Source organism: Protopterus annectens, chromosome 15.part0 (genome assembly GCF_019279795.1).
Source record: "Protopterus annectens isolate FY-2018-M chromosome 15.part0, PAN1.0, whole genome shotgun sequence".
NCBI lineage: Eukaryota > Metazoa > Chordata > Ceratodontiformes > Protopteridae > Protopterus > Protopterus annectens.
Genome location: NC_056749.1, coordinates 67,105,207 through 67,129,588, shown reverse-complemented (window position 1 = coordinate 67,129,588; position 24,382 = coordinate 67,105,207). Strand labels below are relative to the sequence as shown.

At 37.9% G+C, this 24,382-nt stretch overlaps 1 protein-coding gene across 2 annotated transcripts in view; it reads left to right on the top strand.

Annotated features, from left to right (window-relative positions):
• F8 (coagulation factor VIII) overlaps positions 1 to 24,382 on the top strand; it is a 2,728,596-nt gene that overhangs the window by 833,203 nt on the left and 1,871,011 nt on the right. For both annotated transcript variants that reach the window (XM_044057714.1, XM_044057713.1), the window contains one exon: positions 22,575 to 22,749. In XM_044057714.1, coding sequence (XP_043913649.1) covers positions 22,575 to 22,749 — 175 coding nt within the window. The remainder of the gene's footprint in view (positions 1 to 22,574; positions 22,750 to 24,382) is intronic.

The window sequence follows — 24,382 nt, the reverse complement described above, 5'->3', positions numbered from 1 at the left end:
ATAGGATATACATTTTGGTGATAGTTTAGCACTAAGATAGGATATACATTTTGGTGATAGTTTAGCACTAAGATAGGATATACATTTTGGTGATAGTTTAGCACTAAGATAGGATATACATTTTGGTGATAGTTTAGCACTAAGATAGGATATACATTTTGGTGATAGTTTAGCACTAAGATAGGATATACATTTTGGTGATAGTTTAGCACTAAGATAGGATATACATTTTGGTGATAGTTTAGCACTAAGATAGGATATACATTTTGGTGATAGTTTAGCACTAAGATAGGATATACATTTTGGTGATAGTTTAGCACTAAGATAGGATATACATTTTGGTGATAGTTTAGCACTAAGATAAGATATACATTTTGGTGATAGTTTAGCACTAAGATAGGATATACATTTTGGTGATAGTTTAGCACTAAGATAGGATATACATTTTGGTGATAGTTTAGCACTAAGATAGGATATACATTTTGGTGATAGTTTAGCACTAAGATAGGATATACATTTTGGTGATAGTTTAGCACTAAGATAGGATATACATTTTGGTGATAGTTTAGCACTAAGATAGGATATACATTTTGGTGATAGTTTAGCACTAAGATAGGATATACATTTTGGTGATAGTTTAGCACTAAGATAGGATATACATTTTGGTGATAGTTTAGCACTAAGATAGGATATACATTTTGGTGATAGTTTAGCACTAAGATAGGATATACATTTTGGTGACAGTTTAGCACTAAGATAGGATATACATTTTGGTGACAGTTTAGCACTAAGATAGGATATACATTTTGGTGATAGTTTAGCTTCCCTGTTATTTCCAAACTACTTACAACTGACCGTTTGTCATCCCAACTTGCTGGCTCCTTCAGTTTTTGTTTCTCACCTTGCCTCAATGGACATTTGACTGCTATGTGGCCCCTCTGGTTACATTTTAAACATCTAATTCCTACTTGTGTACTTGGATTAGTAGTTTCCCCTGTTACTGGTGTACTCTGTTGAAGTGGCTTATACTGTCCCCATGGCTTCCCTTATGTCCATGTGCAACACTGGGTATCCCTTTCTTATGCATTGGTGGTCTGCTTGCTGAGTAGACATCCCCTTTTCTCCCCAACTCCTCCTCGGAGTTATCCTCTCTGTCAGCTATCCAGACTCTCATGTCATCAGGCAATGTACTGAAGGCTTGTTCCCTCACGAAAAGGTCTGCCAGTCCCTCAAAAGTGGTGACCTGTCACCCACACACCCATCTGCGAAATTAAGTACTTAAATCAGCAATATAATCATGTACACTTTCATCTGTCTTGCTTCTATGTTCATGAAACTTTTTCCTACAAGCTTCAGGTGTTAGCTTAAATCAATCAAGAAGACAGTTCTTAAACTTTATCATAATTCAAACAATTTACATCAGACAATTTTGACATGGCCTGAAGAGCTTTATCATGGAGTAAGGGAGTCAGAAGTCAAACCCAGAGCTCATGGTCAGCATCATACTGTCTACATACCCTCTCAAATATGTGACTAAAACTATCAAAGTCATCACCGTCCCTATATTGAGGAAAAAGTTTTCTGACATTTACAGCTTGTGGAGTCCAGTTATTCCCTTCCACATTACCTTCATGACCCTCTCAAAGGGTGAGAAGCTCCACTTCATACCAGTGTTGTCTCTCATTGCCCTCGGCTTCTAACCATTTGACCTCAAGTCATTGGGCTTCCAGGCGCAGTCTGTCTGCTGATTGCAGTTCAAGATATTTGCTCTCCAGTTCATGTCAGGGATGCTTCTCCCTTTCTTCAGCCTCCAGTTTCCATCTCCTTATCTCTAGAGGGATTCTCAGGTCCTCTGAAGAAAATCTGAATTGTCCTGTCTTGGCAGGCTACATGTCCCCAGTACCAAACTGGATATCCTATGAACAGCTGGTCTGAGCTGAAGCTGCAACTAAGGCTGAAATCAGTGCTTCTTTAGTCAGGTTGTTCTTATAGTAGCAACATTACTGTATAGTGATTGCACAGGTCTTCTTAGCAACACTATCTGTACTAACCCTTTTCTTATAGAAGCAGCATAGATCTTCACTGAAACACCTACTCTACTGAGACCCTTCTTATAGTAACAACATTACTATATCGTGATCCCATAGATCATAACAGAAACATCTCTTGTACTGCCTGTCTTGGTATAGTACCATTACTGTATAGTGATGCCATAGTTTTTCACATAAACCTTTATGGTACTGTAACCCTTCTTATCATAATAACTTGCTGTAAAGTCATGGCACAGATCTTCACAGAAAGACCTAATGTACTGACACCTTTCTTATATAGCAATATTACTCTATAGTGAGGACATGGATAATCACAGAAATATGGACTGTACAGATATCCCTCTTATAGTAACACTGTTACTATATAGTGATGGCACAGATCATCACAGAAACACATTACTAATACCCTTCTTATAGTAGCATTGTTACTGTATAGTGATTGCATAGATCTTTGCAGAAACATGTACTGTATGAAACCCCTCTTATATAACAATTTTAGTTTATAATGATGGCAGAGATCTTCACAGAAATACCACCTGTACTGAGACCCTTGTTATTGTAATAGCATTACTCTATACTGAGGGCAGAGATCTTCTTAAAAACACCTACTCTACTGACAACCTTCTTGTACTAACAATGTTACTGCATAGAGATGCCATAGATCTTCACGGAAACACCTACTATACAGACACCCTTGTTATTGTAATAGCATTACTCTATACTGAGGGCAGAGATTTTCTTAAAAACACCTACTCTACTGATAACCTTTTTGTACTAACAATGTTACTGCATAGAGATGCCATAGATCTTCACAAGAAAGCCTATTGCACTGAGACCCTTCTTATAACAGCAACATTACTGTAAATTGATGGTTTAGCTCTTCTGTGAAACACCTTCTGTATGGATACCTTTCCTAGAGCAACAGCATTACTGTATAGTGATGACATACATCTCCATGGAAATGTCTACTGTACTGAGAGCCTTCTTATAGTAACATTACAGTATGTAGATGGCAGGCATTTTCACAGAAACACCTAATGTACTGTACTGATACCTTCGTTTGTGTTACAATGTTACTCTACAGAGAGATTCTCACAGAAACATCTACTCCACTGACACACTTCTAGTAGTAACAATGTTACTGTATAGTGATGTCATACATCTCCATGGAAATGTCTACTGTACTGAAAGCCTTCTTATAGTAACATTACAGTATGTAGATGGCAGGCATTTTCACAGAAACACCTAATGTACTGTACTGATACCTTCGTTTGTGTTACAATGTTACTCTACAGAGAGATTCTCACAGAAACACCTACTCCACTGACACACTTCTAGTAGTAACAGTCTTACTGTATAGTGATGGCATAGATTGTCACACAAATCTCTACTGTACTAACACCATTCCTATAGTAATGTTACTGTATAAAGATGTCTGTGATCTTCACAGAAACACCTACTGTACAGATCATCTTTTTACAATAACAATGTTACTGTATAGTGGTGGCATAGATCTTCACAGAAACATCAACTGCACTGACATCCCTCATACACAACGTTACTATATAATGATGGAATAGATCTTTACAGAAACATCACCTGTACTGACTCCCTTCTTATAGTAGCAACATTACTGTATAGTGATGGCATAGATCTTCTCAGCAACACCATCTGTACTGACACCCTTCCTGTACTAACAACATTACTGTACAGTGATGGCATAGATCTTCCCAGAACCTCCTACTGTACTGACAGCCTTCTTATGGTAACAATGTTACTGTATAGTGATGGCATAGATCTTCCCAGAAACTCCTACTGTACTGACACCCTTTTTATTGTAACAATGTTACTGTATAGTGATGGCGTAGATGTTCCCAGAAACTCCTACTGTACTGACACCCTTCTTATTGTAACAATGTCACTATATAGTGATGGTGTAGATGTTCCCAAAAACTCCTACTGTACTGACACCCTTCTTATTGTAACAATGTTACTGTATAGTAATGGCATAGATATTCTCATAAACATGTACTGTACTAACACCCTTCTTATAGTAGCAACATTACTGTATAGTGGTGGTAAAGATTTTTCAGAAACATCGCCTGTACTAACACTCTTTTTATATTAACAATGTTACTGTCAAGTGATGGCATACCTCTTCTCAGAAACAACTTCTGTACTGACACACTTCTTATTTTAACAATGTTACTGTATAGTGATGGCATAGATCTTTACAGAAACACCTACTGTACTGACACCCTTCCTGTAGTAACAATGTTACTGTATAGTGATGGCATAGATCTTCACAGAAACACCTACTGTACTGACACCCTTCCTGTAGTAACAATGTTACTGTACAGTGATGGCATAGATCTGTACAAAACACCTACTGTACTGAGACCATTCCTGTAGTAACAATTTTATTGTACAGTGATGGCATAGATCTTTACAGAAACACCTATTGTACTGACACCCTTTCTGTAGTAACAATGTTACTGTATAGTGATGGCATAGATCTTCACAGAAACACCTACTGTACTGACAAACTTCCTGTAGCAACAATGTTACTGTACAGTGATGGAATAGATCTTTACAGAAACACCTACTGTACTGACACCCTTCCTATAGTAGCAATGTTACTGTATAGTGATGGCATAGATCTTCACAGAAACTCCTACTGTACTGACACCCTTCTTATTGTGACAGTGTTACTTGATAGTGATGACATAAGTTCATAGGTTCATAGGATGTTACTAGGCTGTTGATCCCACTGTCTTTACAAGCCTAGCCATTAAATCCCAATATAATACTAGATGAGATATATTGTCTATGCCCAAGGTTTTTCTAGCAAGAACTACCGAAGTCCAGAAGAGAAGCTGGGGCAATCCCAGGCAGAAATTTGTTTTCCCATCCAGATGTCCAGGTTGCACCTAAACAGGGTCGTAGAGGTGCTCTGCTTGATATGGATTGGAAGTCTATTCCAGAGGAGTGGCAACCACTGAGAGATGTATCTGTCTCCCCAGCAGGTCCTGTTTATGCCACAAGCTAGACTGAGGTCCCTTGAATGGGTAACTCTTTTCCCATTTCACTTATGGATGCGCAGCATTTCCATTCAATTTGGGTCAGAAATAGCCCTGTAATCCAGAGATCTGTCCATATAAGACATGTGCTGGAGACCCTGAATTTTCTTAGTTAGAAATCTCTTAGGCCTCTCAAGTTGCTGCAGGTGTCTGGTATGGTGCATACCAAAGGGAGAATTACATTCAATAATAATGAGGGATGAATACAGGGGAGTTATAACCTCTCTTGCTCTTGAGGCAATGTTTTTGCTAATCAGATGAGTGATATAGAATGCCTTCCTCATCACAGTAGACACATTGTGGTTAAAGCTGAAGTCAGTCAACTTGTGTTCCCAGGTCTCTCACTACTGAATTAGTACATAGGGTATTATTGTTTATTTTATAATCAGCAGGGCCATTCCCAAAGGGAATGATGATGCATTTTTAGCAATTAGTTTAAGACCATGCTTTGGCACCAATCATTGATCTGTGTAAGCCCCTTTTGAAGTAATCTGATATCACTAGGGGATTCAATGATAGCACCTAATTTGCAGTCATCCTCAAACATGGTTAGCCACAGCCCCTCTGTTTTGGCCTGGACTTCTGTCAAACAAGAAGGGGCCCAGCACTGACCCTTGTGGGACCTCACTGGTGACTGGTCTGCTGGTAAAGCTAAAGTCTCCCACTTTGACTGAGTATTGTCAATCTGTGAGCCAGTTTAAAACTCATCTGACAACATAGAGGTTGATATTCAACTGGGTTAGTTTGTCAATGATGTCTGGATGTGAGATAGTGTTAAAGGCCATGGCCAAGTCAAGATAGGCTGCTTGCATGGCTTTGCTCTCGTCTATGGCTCTGGCCATGTTCTCGAAAAGATCCACCAGGTTTAGCAGGCATGACCTGCCATTGACAAAACTGAACTGGGACAGATCCTGGGTTTGGAGGTCACCTATACCCTTATTTATGAGGTCCATGATGATTCGTTCCATTGCTTTACAGATGAGACTAGTTAAATTTATGGATCTGTAGATACTCAGGTCTGTTGCACAACTGCCCTTGTGCAGTCGGATAACAGTCACTGTTTTTCATTCCATTCAGTGGGGACAAAGTCAGTACTCAGGCTGTGGTTGAATAGAATGCCTAATGGAGTAGCTAGCGCTTGTTTTAGAACATTAAGAAAGCAGCAAGGAATGCCATCTGGTCCATGGAGGTTGTGTTCTTAGCCTTGATGACTTGCTCTTTGGAGATGCAGGAGGGAGGAGGAGATGATGAAGACGTGGTTTGTGGTACATTTGTGGGACTAGGGGAGTGAAATTTTTGTCAAACCTGTCTGCTAGCAGGTTTACAACTTACTCAGGGTCAGTGTATGTGTGTGTGTGTGTGTGTGTGTGTGTGTGTGTGTGTGTGTGTGTGTGTGTGTGTGTGTGTGTGTGTGTGTGTGTGTGTGTGTGACGCCATCCACAATTAGTTCAGCACACATGTGAGTCCTACCTTTTAGGTTGCGGATGCAGCTGAAAAAAGCCTTATAGTTATCCTTGGCTATGGTTGCTAATTTCTTCTCATAGTTGCTCTTTAAAGATTTTACGAGTTGTCTTTTTTGCTTGTTTAGACTGAGGATGGTGCTCTTCGGGTGCTCTTCCAGTTCTGGGATCTCACTTTTGTATTGTTAGACAGCAGTTTCTTTCACTTATTGTATAATTTATTAATGTTAGACATCCACCAGGATATTTTTTTGAGGATCTTGCTTTAATCCTATTTGGCACCACTGTGTCTATTCATTTATGTAGATGTTTATACAAGACATCAGTCAGTATCTTAGTAAAGCTGTCAATGCCTTCTGTGCAAACTGGAGCTTGGAAGTCGATTATACCTTCCCTTAGGAGGGTATAGTTAGCTTTGGTGAATTTTTTAGCCTGACTTCTCCTTTGGGGAGTTCTGGTGCTATTGCTACTTCAAAAATGACTGAGTTATGGTAGGATTTAACCAGTGCAAGCCCTACACTTGAAGCATTGCATCGGTCACTCATATTGGTGAGGACCAAGGATAGAATATTAGAGCCCCTTGTGGGGTGGTAGACATTGTTCCAGGGCATTTGAGTTTAGGCTTGCATAATTTTCCCAATTAATGGAAAGATAGTTGAAGTCACCTATGAGTAGGGTGATAGGTTGTACCTTAATTGTCCCAAGTAGGTCTAAGTAAGCTGTGTGGGCATGTTGGTGCATGCAAGGGGACCTGCAACTAGCTATGACTTGAAGGAGGGATATTACCTAATTTGGACTTGGGGTAGCTCTATAGAGTTTTCTTGTCTAACCAGTCTAGAAGTGTAATTATATTTAATGAAAATAGATACTCCACCTCCTTTGGTTCACACACCTTCAATTTGCAGTCTGAAATTGTGGAAGGCATGGTAGCCTTGCATGGCCAGGGTATTTTCTGTAAGCTTGAGCCATGTTTCAGTGACTGCATAAATGTCAACATTTTCCAGGGAGAGGACTGCATCCAGAGACTGCAGTTTCTGATTTAAACTCCTAGCATTTAGCAGCATGACTCCTAGTTTCTTTATGTTTGATATTTTCACATCAGGAATTTTGTTGTGACCTTGCCTAAAAAAGGCATTATGGGGAAGGCAAGTGCCTTAGCCAGCAACCCAAAGCCTAGAGGTACCAGATGATGACCATTTCTGGCAAAGCTGTGTTGTCTATACACCATGTCATACCTAAGTGATAGGAACTGGATCCCCTTAGATCTTTAAAGAAGAACCTAATGTACTGTATTGATACCTTCCTTATTGTAACAATGTTACTGTATAGTGATGACAGCGATCTCATTAACAACTATTGTACTGACACTCTTCTTATAGTAATAATGTTACTGTACAATGATGGTGATGTTACTATATAGTAAAGGTTTAGATCTTCTTAGAACCACCTACTGTACTGACATCCATTTAAAAGTAACAACTTTAGTCTGTAATAATGGCACAGGTCTTCACAGACACCGACTGTACCAAGACCATCCTTATAGTAATGATGCTGCTGAATAGTGTTGGTCTTGATCTTCACAAAACTAGCAACTGTACTGAGAGACCTCTTATAGTAACAACATTACTGTATAGTAAAGCCATAGAGCTTCACAAAACTAGCGACTGTACTGAAAGACCTCTTATAGTAACAACATTACTGTATCGTGAAGCCATAGATCTTTACAAAACTAGCAACTGCACTGAGAGACCTCTTAGAGTAACAACATTACTGTATCGTGAAGCCATAGATCTTCACAAAACTAGCAACTGTGCTGAGAGACCTCTTATAATAACAACATTACTGTATTATACAGCCATAGATCTTCACAAAACTAGCGACTGTACTGAGAGACCTCTTATAGTAACATTACTGTATCCTGAAGCCATACATCTTCACAAAACTAGCGACTGTACTGAGAGACCTCTTGTAGTAACAACATTACTGTATCGTGAAGCCATAGATCTTCACAAAACTAGCGACTGTACTGAGAGACTTCTCACAGTAAAAACATTACTGTATCTTGAAGCCATAGAACTTCACAAAACTAGCGACTGTACTGAAAGACTTCTTATAGTACAACATTACTGTATAGTGAAGCCATAGATCTTCTCAAAACTAGTGACTGTACTGAGAGACCTCTTTTAGTTACAACATTACTGTATCATGAAGCCATAGATCTTCACAAAACAAGTAACTTTACTGAGGGACTTCTTATAGTAACAACATTACTGTATCATAAAGCCATAGATCTTCACAAAACTAGCGACTCTACTGAAATACTTCTTATAGTAACATTACTGTATAGTGAAGCTATAGATCTTCACAAAACTAGCAACTGTACTGAGGGTCTTCTTATAGTAACAATGTTACTGTATAGTGAAGCCATAGATCTTCACAAAAGTAGCGCCTGTACTGACAGCCTTCTTATAGTAACAACATTACTGTATAGTGACGCCATAGATCTTTACAAAACTAGTGACTGTACTGAAAGACCTCTTATAGTAACAACATTACTGTATCGTGAAGCCATAGATCTTTACAAAACTAGCAACTGTACTGAGAGACCTCTTATAGTAACAACATTAATGTATCGTGAAGCCATAGATCTTCAGAAAACTAGCGACTGTACTGAGAGACCTCTTGTAGTAACAACATTACTGTATCCTGAAGCCATACATCTTCATACAACTAGCGACTGTACTGAGAGACCTCTTACAGTAACATTACTGTATAGTAAAGCCATAGATCTTTACAAATCTAGCGACTGTACTGAGAGACCTCTTATAGTAACATTACTGTATAGTGAAGCCATAGATCTTCACAAAACTAGCGACTGTACTGAGAGACCTCTTATAGTAACATTACTGTATAGTGAAGCCATAGATCTTCACAAAACTAGTGACTGTACTGAGAGACCTCTTATAGTAACAATATTACTGTATCATGAAGCCATAGATCTTCACAAAACTAGCAACTGTACTGAGGGACTTCTTATAGTAAAAATGTTACTGTATAAACGAAAAAAATGAAGCAAGGCACCAAAATGTAACTAGAATCCACAATGCAGGTCCCTCAGAAAATGACAAATTCGAGGTGACTTTAAGAAATTTTTATGCACAATCCACAGACTTTACTCACATAGGTTCAAAGCTTAGTTTTAGGCTAACTGCCCTTGCAAGCCATTTAAAGTCTAGCCAATTATCCCTTATGAGACTCAAACCCTGCACCTTGTGTTTGTAAGGCAAACACCTTAACCATTAGGCCACCCTCCCAACATGAATGCACTTATAGGACCAGCGTTTTTATCTCTCCTCATAAAGACTTCATCAGATGACCTATAATCCTATTTTACCATTATATACTCCTCACCTGTATAAATAAACCAATCACATTGTCTAATAAATAATAAAAAGTTGTTTAAACCAATCACTTCCTCTCCTTTTCCCTCATAAAGCAGCATGCAATGAAGGTTTGTTTTTAAAAAATTAAATATCATGTTATCACACAAAATTATTTGTTAATAAATAATAAAATTAAAACATTTCCTTAAAAACATGTTGTTACATACTTTCACAGTTGTTAAAAACTTTCATTGAAATATAAAAGTAAAAACTATTAAACTTGTTTAAAAGCTATAAAAAAACAATGTAATTGCACTATCTGGTGGCATAGTTAAGAACTGCATCATAAACAAAAAATATAGCTTAGCAGATCTCAACTTTAGTAATGGCACAATAGGTAAGGTTACCAGAATTCTTTGTATGTGAAAGAGGACGAAAAAAATGTGCAATATATTTTACGTCCTCTTAGGTTGAAAAGCAAAAAAAAAAAAAAGGGTCCGCATTTGGGGATTTTTGATTGGGTCAATCAAAAATGCCCACAGCGGACCCTCTTCTGTTCAATGTGGAACATCAAGCAGTTTCACATTTAACAGAGCTCCGCTTTTTGATTGGCTCATATACCGGTATACGAGCTAATCAAAAATGCGCACAGCGGACTCTCTTCTGTTCAATGTGGAACATCAAGCAGTTCTGCATTGAACAGAGCTCCGTTTTTTGATTGGCTCATATACCGGTATATGAGCCAATAACAAAAAAATAAATAAAACAAAGCGGAGAAAAAACTCTGAAATAGGTATGTCTGCTTTTTGAAAATTCTGCAATTTGCCTGCGTTTTAAAATCCGGACAAATCGCAGAATTTTCATAAACTGCCCGGACAGGAGCCCAAAAAAAGAGGATGTGTCCAGGGAAACTTGGACATATGGTAACCTTAACAATAGATATAAAATCATTTAAACCAGGGGGCTTGATGCTTCCAGGGTAACTTGCCACCAAAGTTCCCTGAATTCTATTTTCTCCTCCCATAGCCCACTCCAACGTTACTGTATAGTGAAGACACAGATCTTCACAAACTAGCAACTTTACTGAGAGACTTCTTATAGTAACAACATTACTGTATAGTGAAGCTATAGATCTTCACAAAACTAGCGATTGTACTGAGAGACTTCTTATAGTAACAATGTTACTGTATAGTGATATAGATTTTCACAGAAACATCTACTGTATTCATAGCCAGCCTTAGGCATAGGGCAACTAGGCGGCCGCCTAGGGTGCCACTGTAGCAGGGGCTCTTTTCTAGTATTTGTTTGGTTTAGGTAGACCAGGATGGGAGCACTGGGCATTGTGGGGGTGAGCGCCATGGAGCCCTTTTGCCTAGGGTGCCAATTAACAAGGCCTCTACTGACTGTACTGAATCCATTCTTATTATAGCAAAATTACTGTGTATAGTAGTCACGGCATAAATTTTCTTAGAAACACCTACTGTACTCACAACCTTCATATTGAAATAATGTTACTGTACAGTGAAAACTGAGATATTCATACAAGCACCTACTGTAGTGACACCCTTCTTATACTAACGTTACTGTATAGTGATGGCATAGAGCTTTACACTAACAATCACTGTACTGAAATACTTCTTATTGTAGCAAAGTTACTCTGTAGTGATGGCATAGATCTTCACTGAAACACCTACTATACTGAGACCATTCATATAATAAAGTTACTTTAAAGAGATGGCATAGCTCTTCTCAGAAACAACTTCTGTACTGACACCCTTCTTATAGTAACAATATTACTATACCGTTGCAACATGGATCTTAGAAATACTGATTGTACTGACTCCATTGTTATCATAACAACATTACTGTACAGTGATGACACAGATCTTAGAAATACTGATTGTACCAACTCCATTGTTATCATAACAACATTCCTGTACAGTGATGACACAGATTTTAGAAATACTGATTGTACCAACTCTATTGTTATCATAACAACATTACTGTACAGTGACGACACAGATCTTAGAAATACTGATTGTACCAACTCCATTGTTATCATAACAACATTACTGTACAGTGATGACATACATCTTCAAAAAAACACCTATTGTACCAACTCCATTGTTATCATAACAACATTACTGTACAGTGATGGCATACATCTTCAACCATGTTCCAAATAACTCACTGTTGATATCTCCTCATGGCATGCACATGTAAAAAATGTATTTAACATTATTGTCAAAGGTGGAATTATGGACAAGTGACTCAACCTGCATTGTGTTGAGGGTAAGTCTGTGTTTTCAAGTTTTCTGATCTATCTTACCTTAACTAGCTGCCATTTTGGGGGAAATGCACTTCTGTTTAATTGTTGCCCTACTTTATAAAGCTTGGACACAGACTTTCTGGAAACCGGTGTACCATTTTGCAGATGCTTTCTACTCCTGTTACCCTTTTCAATTTGCAATGTCCTGCTGTATATCGATTAAATATAGTTGATAAGCAAAATGTGTAGATTTGCAGCTGTCCAATTTTTGAAATCATGTATGTCACACTTGTTTAAAGCAACCATGCCCACATCTTTGTATACATACTTGGTAAAGCATTATTTTATTTTTAATTGAAGTGCACCTAAAACACCTACTCTACTGAGACCCTTCTTATATTAACAAAGTTACTGTGTAATGACGTTACAGATTTTCACAAAAACCCCAATTGTACTGAGACACTTCTTATAGTAATAATGTTAGCATTTAGTAATGCCACATACCTTCTCAGAAATACTTATTGTACTGACATCATTTTTTATAGTAACAATGTTACTGTATAATGATGGCATAGACCTTCACAGAAAAATCTGCAGTACTGACACCCTTCTTACTTTAACAATGTTACACTATAGTGATGGCACAGATCTTCAATGAAGCACCTCCACTACTGACACACTTCTGCTTGTAACAGTGTTACTCTATACTACTGACCTGGATCTTCAATGAAACACATACTGTACTGCGACACGTCTTATAGTAACAAAGTTACTGTACAGTGATGGCATAGATCTCCAAAGAAACACCTACTCTACAGATAGCCTTCTTATTGTAATAACATTACTCTATAGCAATGGCAGAGCTCTTAATAGAAACTCCTACTATACTGACACCCTTTTTATAGTAGCAACGTTACTGTATAATGATGCCATGTATCTTCACAGAAACTCCTACTGTACTGACCTCCTCCTCCTTAATGTAACAATGATACCCTATAGTGATGTTATAGACCTTCACAAAATCACCTACTGTACTGACACCCTTGTTATAGTATGTTACTCTATATTGATGGTATAAATCTTTTCAGAAACACCTACTGTGCTGAGACCATTCTGATAGTAACAATGTTACTGTATACTGTTACTGTATACTGAAGTATTATACCCTCAAAGAAACACCTACTTCACCTACTACTACCTACCTACTTCACCTACACCCTTCTTATAGTAACAAGATTACTGTATAGAGGTGGCCTAGATCTTCACAGAAACATGTAGTCTATTGACACCTTTCCTACTATTATGAATTATGTTACGGGCCCTAGTGAACCCATTATTATATTAAATCAACATGGGGATTTTAAAGTGTACAATTATTCTAGTAAGTCAATAGAGGTTAAACACGCTGAATTATTATCTAAAGGATTTACCTTTATTCCTGGTAGGAAAGGTAATATTACTGACGTGCTTATTGACTTAAAGTATTTAACTAGGAAAATGAATATTAAAATGAGTTTTTTACAGGATGCACATGTAAATACTAGTGTTCTAAAGAGACCTAGCAAATTTAATCCTATCACAAATAATACAGTGATGATGTTTGAGAAGGCCTGTGAGTTAGAAATGCGGGAATATTTCAAAGGCAATATGAATAACAAAGTGAAAAATGTGTGTAGTAATTTGACTGATGATGAAGTTGTAGTGCTTAACGAGCTTATCACAGATAAGGACATTCGTTTTATGAAGCCTGACAAGGGCAATGGAATAGTGATTATGGATAAAAATGACTACTCAGACTATATGTTTAGGATGTTAGCAGGGGAAGCATATGAAGAAATAACTTTAAATGAAATTCATGTGGCCTATTCAAAGATCGACCTGATGCTAAAGGATATGCTTTATCAAGGACAAATCAATGAAATGGAATTTGAGTATTTGGTGAATAATTTTCCGGTAATAAGCAATACTTTTGGCATTCCTAAAATTCACAAGGGTCTGATTGATGTTTCTTTCAGACCGATTGTGGATGGTAAAAGGAATAAAACTTGCTTTATAAGTAAATATTTAGATTTTCATCTCCAAGGGGGGTTAAAATGTTCAATTACATTACTAAGGACTCATGGCATTTTTTATCCCAACTAAATGATGTGAGAATAGGCCCTTCAACTATTTTACTTACTATTGATGTTTGTAATTTATATTCAGTGATTCCTAATAGTATTGGGCTAGAATGGTTGGAGAATCAGCTAAATAAGATAGGGTCATTTGATCAGGATCAAATAAATGTTTTTGTATCCCTTATGGACATGGTATTAAACAACAATTTTTTGTTTTTTGAGGGCAGCTACTATAAGCAGGCTACTGGAGTAGCAATGGGGGCAGCGTGTGCCCCCATTTATGCAAATTATGTTATGTCCTATTGGGAACAAGAATATGTGTTTCAAAGTGATTTTAATAAATTCATCCAGAAATATATGCGATTTTTGGATGATATTTTTATAATTTGGGATGGTGACATTCAGAGGTTGGAAGCATTCCTGGAATATATTAACAGTTCGGTCGATTTTTTAAAATTTACCTTTGTTTATAGTTATACTGAAATAAATTATTTAGATGTCCATTTGACAGTTGATAACGATAAAAGGAGTCTTATATCAAATATTTATAGAAAACCTACCTTTTCAATTCTTATTTGGAATATCAGAGCTGGCACCCTGACCACCAGAAAAGGGCTATAATTAAAGGGCAGATGGTCAGGGCTGCCAGAATGGTTAATAACTACTTAAATTTTGAAAAGGAACTAGATTTTATTACAGGAATGTTTTTGAAAAGAGGTTACCCTGAGACCCTGGTACAAGCTATTAAGGTGGAGATTATAGATAAAAGAAAGGGAGGGATTTATCAGCCCATATTAAAAAATGGTACAGACATAGGTGAGCTGTTGGTTGAATTTGAAGTGAAAAAGGAAAATAAAATTAAGGAAGGTTTGTTTTTTATAACCACATATAATTGTGACACGGAATCTATGGTGAGGATAATACAGAGGAATTGGGATTTATTGAAATTAGATACTAGGGCCTCTCCTATTAATGTATATAGAAAGGATAGATCTTTTAAAAAACTATTACAGGGTAGTAAGTTAAAATTGTCATCTAGGTCTTGTAGGCCGGTTGGGAATTTTAAGTGTGGCAGATGTAATAAATGCAAGTATATTCTTACATCAGGAAATAGGATTAAATTAGGGAAAGAAATTATATTTATTAGTAGACATTATGATTGCTATAGCAGAAATGTGGTGTATTTAGCTAAGTGCAATCAGTGTCCGGCGTTTTATATTGGAAAAACCTGTCGTACACTTAGAGAAAGGATAGGGGAGCATTTGCTGGACATTAAACACATGAAAAATACTAATGCACTGGCAAGACATATTAAGATAAATATAGGTCACGAATTCCAATTTTGTATTATTCAGCAAGTTATTAAGGATAATCAAGGGCATATATTGGATGTCCATTTAGATATTAGTGAAACTAAGTGGCAAATAAGGTTAAATGCCACTAGTTATCCTGGGATTAATGACCATATTAGTTTAGCCCCATTACTAAAGTTAAGATATATACTGGGCTAAACTTTCTGCCATAAAATTTGTTTTTATCTAGACATTTTGTAACTTATATTGTTGGATTAACAAATCAAATTATTTTATTATTCATTTTGTACTGATTTTATCTTACATATTTTTATATGTTTATTTTTATGTAATATTATAGTATGTTTATATTCATGGTTTTAGCTTATATATGTTTTTAGGTATATGTATGGTCTGATGGGTATGTGTCTTTAATTTTGTGGGAGTGTAATTAATCAATTAACCTGGGAGTGTTATAAAGGGAAGTGGTTTCAGTATGATGTGTTAGTTCTGATGAAGTCTGTATAAGTTCAAGATGAAACCTTGGTCAACTTGTCTACAATTGTGAATTGTGTGTCTAATAAATGGTATATTTGAGAAGTTCCTTGGTTGGACTGATTTGGACTGATCGAGTTTCCGTGTAAGAATACCTTTCCTACTGTGACAACGTTACTCTAAGAATGAGGGCATAGATAATCAAACACCTACTGTACTGAGACCCTTCTTACAGAAACAGTTTATGTGACGGCACAGATCTTCTCAGAAACACCTTCTGTACTGACATCTTTCTGATAGTAATGTGATAGATCTTCACTGAAACACCTACTGCACTGACACCCCAGTGTTACTATATGGTGATCTCCCATCTTATTGTAATAACATTCCTTCTCAGAAACACTTCCTGTCCTGAGACTCCTATATTATCAATGTTACTGTATAATGATAGCATAACTCTTCCAGAAACACCTATTGTACTGAGACCCTTCTTATTGTCACATCATTACTCTATAGTGATGGCAGAGATCTCCTCAGAAACACCTACTTTACTGACACCATTCTTACTGTAACTACATTACTGTATAGTGATGGCATAGATTTCCACAGAAACACCTACTGTAATGACACCCTTCCTGTCATAACAATGTTACTATATATCTTCACAGAAACACCTTCTGTACTGACACTTTTCTTATAGTAATAACTTTACTGTATGGTGACTGTATAGACCTTAACAGAAACCTCTACTGTAGTCATACCCTTCTTATGGTAATAACATTACTATATAGTGAAGGCACATATCTTCACAGAAATATCTACTGTACTGAAACCTTTCTTATATTATCATTGTTAGTGGATAGTGACTGTATAGATCTTTACAGAAACACTGAGTGTACTGAGACCTTTCTTATAGTAACAACGCTACTGTATCTGGAGGCATAGATCTTCACAGAAGCACCTGCTGTAAAGAGACCCTTTTTATTGTAACAGTGCTACTGTATAGTGATGGAATAGATCTTCACAGAAACACCTACTGTACTGACACCCTTCCTGTCATAACAATGTTTCTATATATCTTCACAGAAACACCTTCTGTACTGACACTTTTCTTATAGTAACAACTTTACTGTATGGTGACTGTATAGACCTTAACAGAAACCTCTGCTGTAGTCATACCCTTCTTATGGTAATAACATTACTATATAGTGAAGGCATATATCTTCACAGAAATATCTACTGTACTGAAACCTTTCTTATATTATCATTGTTAGTGCATAGTGACTGTATAGATCTTTACAGAAACACTGAGTGTACTGAGACCTTTCTTATAGTAACAACGCTACTGTATCTGGAGGCATAGATCTTCACAGAAACACCTACTGTATTGACATCCTTTTATATTTCATATTCATTCCATACTGATCTTATCCCTTTCAAAAGCAGTGTATACAAAACAAATGGTCACTAAACATGTTAAGCAATCTTAATGTTAGTAGGTGCTTTGTCTCCCTTAACTGCGAATATGCAAGAACCTCTGTAAGTGAAAAAGTACTTCAAAATATTCAACACAAGTGTCTCTTGCAAATACCTTACTGTATTGTTTTACAGGTCACTTTATATTGAAAACCAAATCGGATTAGGCTTCTAATACAAAAAGTGGCATTACCTCTCTAATTAGAGATTACATCTCTAATTACTCAAAATTCCAGCTTTGCAAACTTCCTGAATTACAGTCTTCCCCTTCCCATTCCATGGTTTCTATTTTCTACTCAGCTCCATCAATCATTTAAAGTGAACCACCTTATGCAGTAATCTGTGTTGTGTCTTCCTGAGAGCAGCTAGACTTACCCAGCGACAGCAGATCATTCAGAGGTGTGGAGTATCTGCACTGCAGATCATTCAGAGGTGTGGAGTATCTGCACAGCAGGTCATTCAGAGGTGTGGAGTATCTGCACTGCAGATCATTCAGAGGTGTGGAGTATCTGCACTGCAGATCATTCAGAGGTGTGGAGTATCTGCACAGCAGGTCATTCAGAGGTGTGGAGTATCTGCACTGCAGATCATTCAGAGGTGTGGAGTATCTGCACTGCAGATCATTCAGAGGTGTGGAGTATCTGCACTGCAGATCATTCAGAGGTGTGGAGTATCTGCACAGCAGGTCATTCAGAGGTGTGGAGTATCTGCACAGCAGGTCATTCAGAGGTGTGGAGTATCTGCACTGCAGATCATTCAGAGGTGTGGAGTATCTGCACTGCAGATCATTCAGAGGTGTGGAGTATCTGCACAGCAGGTCATTCAGAGGTGTACAGTATTTGCACTGTAGGTCATTCAGATGTGTGGAGTATCTGCACAGCAGGCCATTCAGAGGTGCAGATTATCTGCACAGCAGGTCATTCAGAGGTGCAGAGTATCTGCACAGCATGCCAGTCACAGGTGCAGAGTATCTGCACAGCACATCATTCAGAGGTGCAGAGTATCTGCAGAGCAGGCCATTCAGAGGTACAGAGTATCTGGACAGCAGGTCATTCAGAGGTGTACAGTATTTGCACTGTAGGTCATTCAGAGGTGTGGAGTATCTGCACTTCAGGTCATTCAGAGGTGCAGAGTATCTGCAGAGCAGGTCATTCAAAGGTGCAGAGTATCTGCAGACCAGGTCATTCAGAGGTGCAGAGTATCTGCACAGCAGGTCATTCAGAGGTGCAGAGTATCTGCACAGCAGGTCATTCAGAGGTGCAGAGTATCTGCACTGCAGGTCATTCAGAGATGCAGAGTATCTGGACAGCAGGTCATTCAGAGGTGTACAGTATTTGCACTGTAGGTCATTCAGAGGTGTGGAGTATCTGCACAGCAGGTCATTCAGAGGTGTGGAGTATCTGCAGTTAAAGAATGGCCTGAACTAATAGCCTGCTCTTGGTCTTCATTCCTCATCAAACTATTGGCCCACTAGTTCAACTATGTCAAATCAACAGCCCCGTGGTCAATAATGTGCATCTTATCAAAATGGACATGGATAAAACATAGGTCAGTGCATGAGGTGTAATCAGTTCCCTGAGGTACAGTGACCTCAGAGACTCTAATACCTCTCAACTGTACAGATGTTTACAGAATGTCCAGATTGTGATCTCATATATTTGGTCTGTTTCTCATAAAATTGTGTTTTTCTGGCAAATCATTGCCAAAACATTGAGGGTTGAAGTCAGGAAAATAATGACAAAAAATCGAGTTTCAGACTTCATACTCTTCAGAAAATGCATGCTAATGCAAAACCTGTTATTCTATCAACTTTCTAAGTTTGTAAGAGCAATATTTAAAATGTGTCCCTATTTTTGGGCCTTTGTTCCCCCCATTATTTATGGATTTGTACAGATTTCTTGCTCTTAGAAGTTGAGAGGTATGCTCAGAACTGATTATATGAAGTAAGAGGATGAAGAAGCAAAACACCACTGGTGTGAATTGGGGGGACTTTGCCTTCACACAGGGAATGGATTTCTGAATTCCATTTCAAAGTATGAATTTTCATTTGGATGTGGAATTTGATGAAAAGGTCATGCTCATGACTGGGATGGCCTAGATTCCATCCAGTTATAAACACAGCATTCATTTAGCAACTTGGCTTCCTCTTATTATGTTCCACTGCCATGGAACATTCCAGTTCACAATGCCAGACATCACATATATCACTTGTAGTCTTTGACCCTGTCCGCCTGTCTTGTAACCCGTAGATGATTCCAACCACCTTAACCTTGTACCATGGATGATCATTTTGCAGACTGTGTGACATCATATGCTTTGCAAGTCTTTGTATACTTTCCATAAATATTCATGAGCCTGTATTATGTTGTATCAGCTTCTATGTTTGCTGTATTCATTTCAGCTATTATTTAGCATATTTGCACTAATTATTGCAAAGCTGATTCTGTGAGATGTATTTTGTGCCATGCATTTAATGCGTTCTGTGCTTGCTGATTCTGTGAGATGTATTTTGTGTCATACATTTAATGCTTTCTGTGCTTGCTGATTCTGTGAGATGTATTTTGTGTCATGCATTTAATGCGTTCTGTGCTTGCTGATTCTGTGAGATGTATTTTGTGCCATGCATTTAATGCATTCTGTGCTTGCTGATTCTGTGAGATGTATTTTGTGCCATGCATTTAATGCGTTCTGTGCTTGCTGATTCTGTGAGATGTATTTTGTGTCATGCATTTAATGCGTTCTGTGCTTGCTGATTCTGTGAGATGTATTTTGTGTCATGCATTTAATGTGTTCTGTGCTTGCTGATTCTGTGAGAGATGTATTTTGTGTCATGCATTTAATGCTTTCTGTGCTTGCTGATTCTGTGAGATGTATTTTGTGCCATGCATTTAATGCTTTCTGTGCTTGCTGATTCTGTGAGATGTATTTTGTGCCATGCATTTAATGCATTCTGTGCTTGCTGATTCTGTGAGATGTATTTTGTGCCATGCATTTAATGTGTTCTGTGCTTGCTGATTCTGTGAGAGATGTATTTTGTGTCATGCATTTAATGCGTTCTGTGCTTGCTGATTCTGTGAGATGTATTTTGTGCCATGCATTTAATGCGTTCTGTGCTTGCTGATTCTGTGAGATGTATTTTGTGCCATGCATTTAATGCGTTCTGTGCTTGCTGATTCTGTGAGATGTATTTTGTGCCATGCATTTAATGTGTTCTGTGCTTGCTGATTCTGTGAGATGTATTTTGTGCCATGCATTTAATGTGTTCTGTGCTTGCTGATTCTGTGAGATGTATTTTGTGCCATGCATTTAATGTGTTCTGTGCTTGCTGATTCTGTGAGATGTATTTTGTGTCATGCATTTAATGCGTTCTGTGCTTGCTGATTCTGTGAGATGTATTTTGTGTCATGTATTTAATGCGTTCTGTGCTTGCTGATTCTGTGAGATGTATTTTGTGTCATGCATTTAATGCGTTCTGTGTTGCTGATTCTGTGAGAGATGTATTTTGTGTCATGCATTTAATGTGTTCTGTGCTTGCTGATTCTGTGAGATGTATTTTGTGTCATGCATTTAATACGTTCTGTGCTTGCTGATTCTGTGAGATGTTTTTTGTGCCATGCATTTAATGCATTCTGTGCTTGCTGATTCTGTGAGATGTATTTTGTGACATGCATTTAATGTGTTCTGTGCTTGCTGATTCTGTGAGATGTATTTTGTGTCATGCATTTAATGCGTTCTGTGCTTGCTGATTCTGTGAGATGTATTTTGTGTCATGCATTTAATGTGTTCTGTGCTTGCTGATTCTGTGAGATGTATTTTGTGCCATGCATTTAATGTGTTCTGTGCTTGCTGATTCTGTGAGATGTATTTTGTGTCATGCATTTAATGTGTTCTGTGCTTGCTGATTCTGTGAGATGTATTTTGTGTCATGCATTTAATGCGTTCTGTGCTTGCTGATTCTGTGAGATGTATTTTGTGCCATACATTTAATACGGTCTGTGCTTGCTGAAGCAATGTTGCTTATTCCATCCCCATTTTGCCTTGCACTGCAAAAAGTGATTGCAGAAAATCAGCAGTACTTTGTACAATGCAGTGTCTCATGTAAAATAAATAAATAATGAACAGAAAAATGAATAGATACAACATCCAAACTTTGTTTCACGAAGTCTTGATCAGGCAAATAAGATTGTCTCCTCCTTTAGAGTAAGTTCCAAAGCCTTGTGAAAGTGAGACCCTAACATGTCAAGCAGGTTCATACGTACTAGGCTAGCTGCCCTCGTGGGCCATTTTAAGCCTAGCTAGTTTCCCTTTTTGTGTTCAAAATCACCTATCCCATTTGGTTAGAGATTGGCCTTACCCATTCCACAGTCATTATAATTTTACATTACCCCTAGTGGAAATAACTGGAATCATACCATCGATAATTTGAGGGACCCATGCTTAGGATAAATCATTTAGGAGCTGATATGGGATGAAAGTTGGTTTAGTTGGTTGCAGAGTTTGCTCCAGAGCAGTGGTATCTTCTGCAAAATAAACCTGCTTCTCCAAACTTTTCTGTTGATGTTACAGAAGAGGTTTAGATCCCTAGATCTGCTGCTATGCAGTAAATTCATCAGTATTGAGTCAGAGAATGCCTTACATGCCAGAGACTCAGGTTATCTCTTAGGAGTCTATAGGATACCGAGTATAGTGACAGGGTTTTGAGCCAAATCATGCATGACATATTGTTTGAGTTGTGTATCCTTTTAATGATATCTGTGTTGGCATTCCAGTTGTTCCAGTTTAGAAATGTACACGAACCAGGACTGAAGCTAAGGTGTAGTGAAGTAGAACTCTGTATTGTAGCACTTGAATTCAGAGTTGGTTAATACAATGTTACTTTTAGTCAACTGTTGAGCAGAATTATCTCTAGTTACTGATAGTTACCTTTTAATCTGAAAACTTTTCTTTTAAGGACTTACATGGCCCAGATGCTGGAGTCGGGTCCTCAGCGCATTGGTAAAAAGTACAAAAAGGTGGTATATACTGAGTACACAGACCAGTTCTTTCAGAAACGTCTGGAAGTCAAAGATCAAGGTTCAGGCCTTACAGGCCCTATGCTACAAGGTGAAGTGGAACATGAAATCAAGGTAAGTATGCTTAAAATATCTTACAGCACAGAAATAAACAAAAATGATCTACTATGTGTATATCATTAGCAATTTTAATTTGTTTGCTTATTAATTAAATAGTAAATGCATAGGCCTACTTTTGACTGCCCTTATTAAGCTATTCCGCTCCCCATTCAGACAACACCTTGTCTGCAGCAGTTGTGAACTACTGCAATGGAGAAAAGTGAATATTCTGAGAAACGGCCTACCTGGACGTGGTATGCACAAGTCTGTTGTAACTCGCACGTATGTGCACACATGCTCAGATGTGCACACACACACACACACACACAGATATATATATATATGTATATATATATATATATATATATATATATATATATACACACACACACACACACACACACACACACACACACATATATAAATATATATATATATATATATATATATATATATATATATACACACACACACACACACACACACACACACACACATATATATATATATATATATATATATATATATATATATATATATATATATATACACACACACACACACATACACAAACACACACAAAACTCACACATATTTATGCAGTCAGCTGCACATGACTTGTCTGGGTTTGGTGATAATTATCTGCTGCCATAGGGTTCAGTGGTTGGAACAACATAATATAATGCACTCAGTCCCAATGCTCTGCTTTGATGCTCAGTAGCAGTGTATGCCTTTGAATTTTGATCCAAGGGAGCACAGCACATGGAAATTTACATTAACTTCACCCCCAACTCCTGGATTTCTGTGTGGTGTTATCTAGCAGACTGCTGTAGTATTCCTTGCTTTAGGTCTCATAGCACTATAGTGCCTGCCACAGCAGCCTTTGAATTGTACCACTATAATGCAGTGAGCAAGTCTGCTCAAAAGACTTGTGCAGTGCTCTGTTTCTAATGTGTAGTGCTCTGTTTTTTTCTGATGTGCAAAGCTTTGCTTGGTTCTAATGTGCAGAGTTCTGCTTGGTTCTGATGGGCAGTGCTCTGCTTGGTTCTGATGTGCAGGGCTCTCCTTAGTTCTGATGTGCAGTGCTCTGCTTGGTTTTGATGGGCAGTGCTCTGCTTGGTTCTGATGTGCAGTGCTCTGCTTGGTTCTAATGTGCAGAGTTCTGCTTGGTTCTGATGGGCAATGCTCTGCTTGGTTCTGATGTGCAGGGCTCTCCTTAGTTCTGATGTGCAGTGCTCTGCTTGGTTCGGATGGGCAGTGCTCTGCTTGGTTCTGATGTGCAGGACTCTCCTTAGTTCTGATGTGCAGTGCTCTGCTTGGTTCTGATGGGCAGTGCTCTGCTTGGTTCTGATGTGCAGGACTCTCCTTAGTTCTGATGTGCAGTGCTCTGCTTGGTTCTGATGGGCAGTGCTCTGCTTGGTTCTAATGTGTAGAGTTCTGCTTGGTTCTGATGGGCAATGCTCTGCTTGGTTCTGATGGGCAATGCTCTGCTTGGTACTTCTTTCCTGAGTAATATTTTTTTGAGCTTTATGACATTTTGACACATCATAGGGCAAGAACGACAAACCTTTTTGTTGTGTTTGTGTGTGTCTGTAGATATAGACAGACATAGATTTTATATATATATATATATATATATATATATATA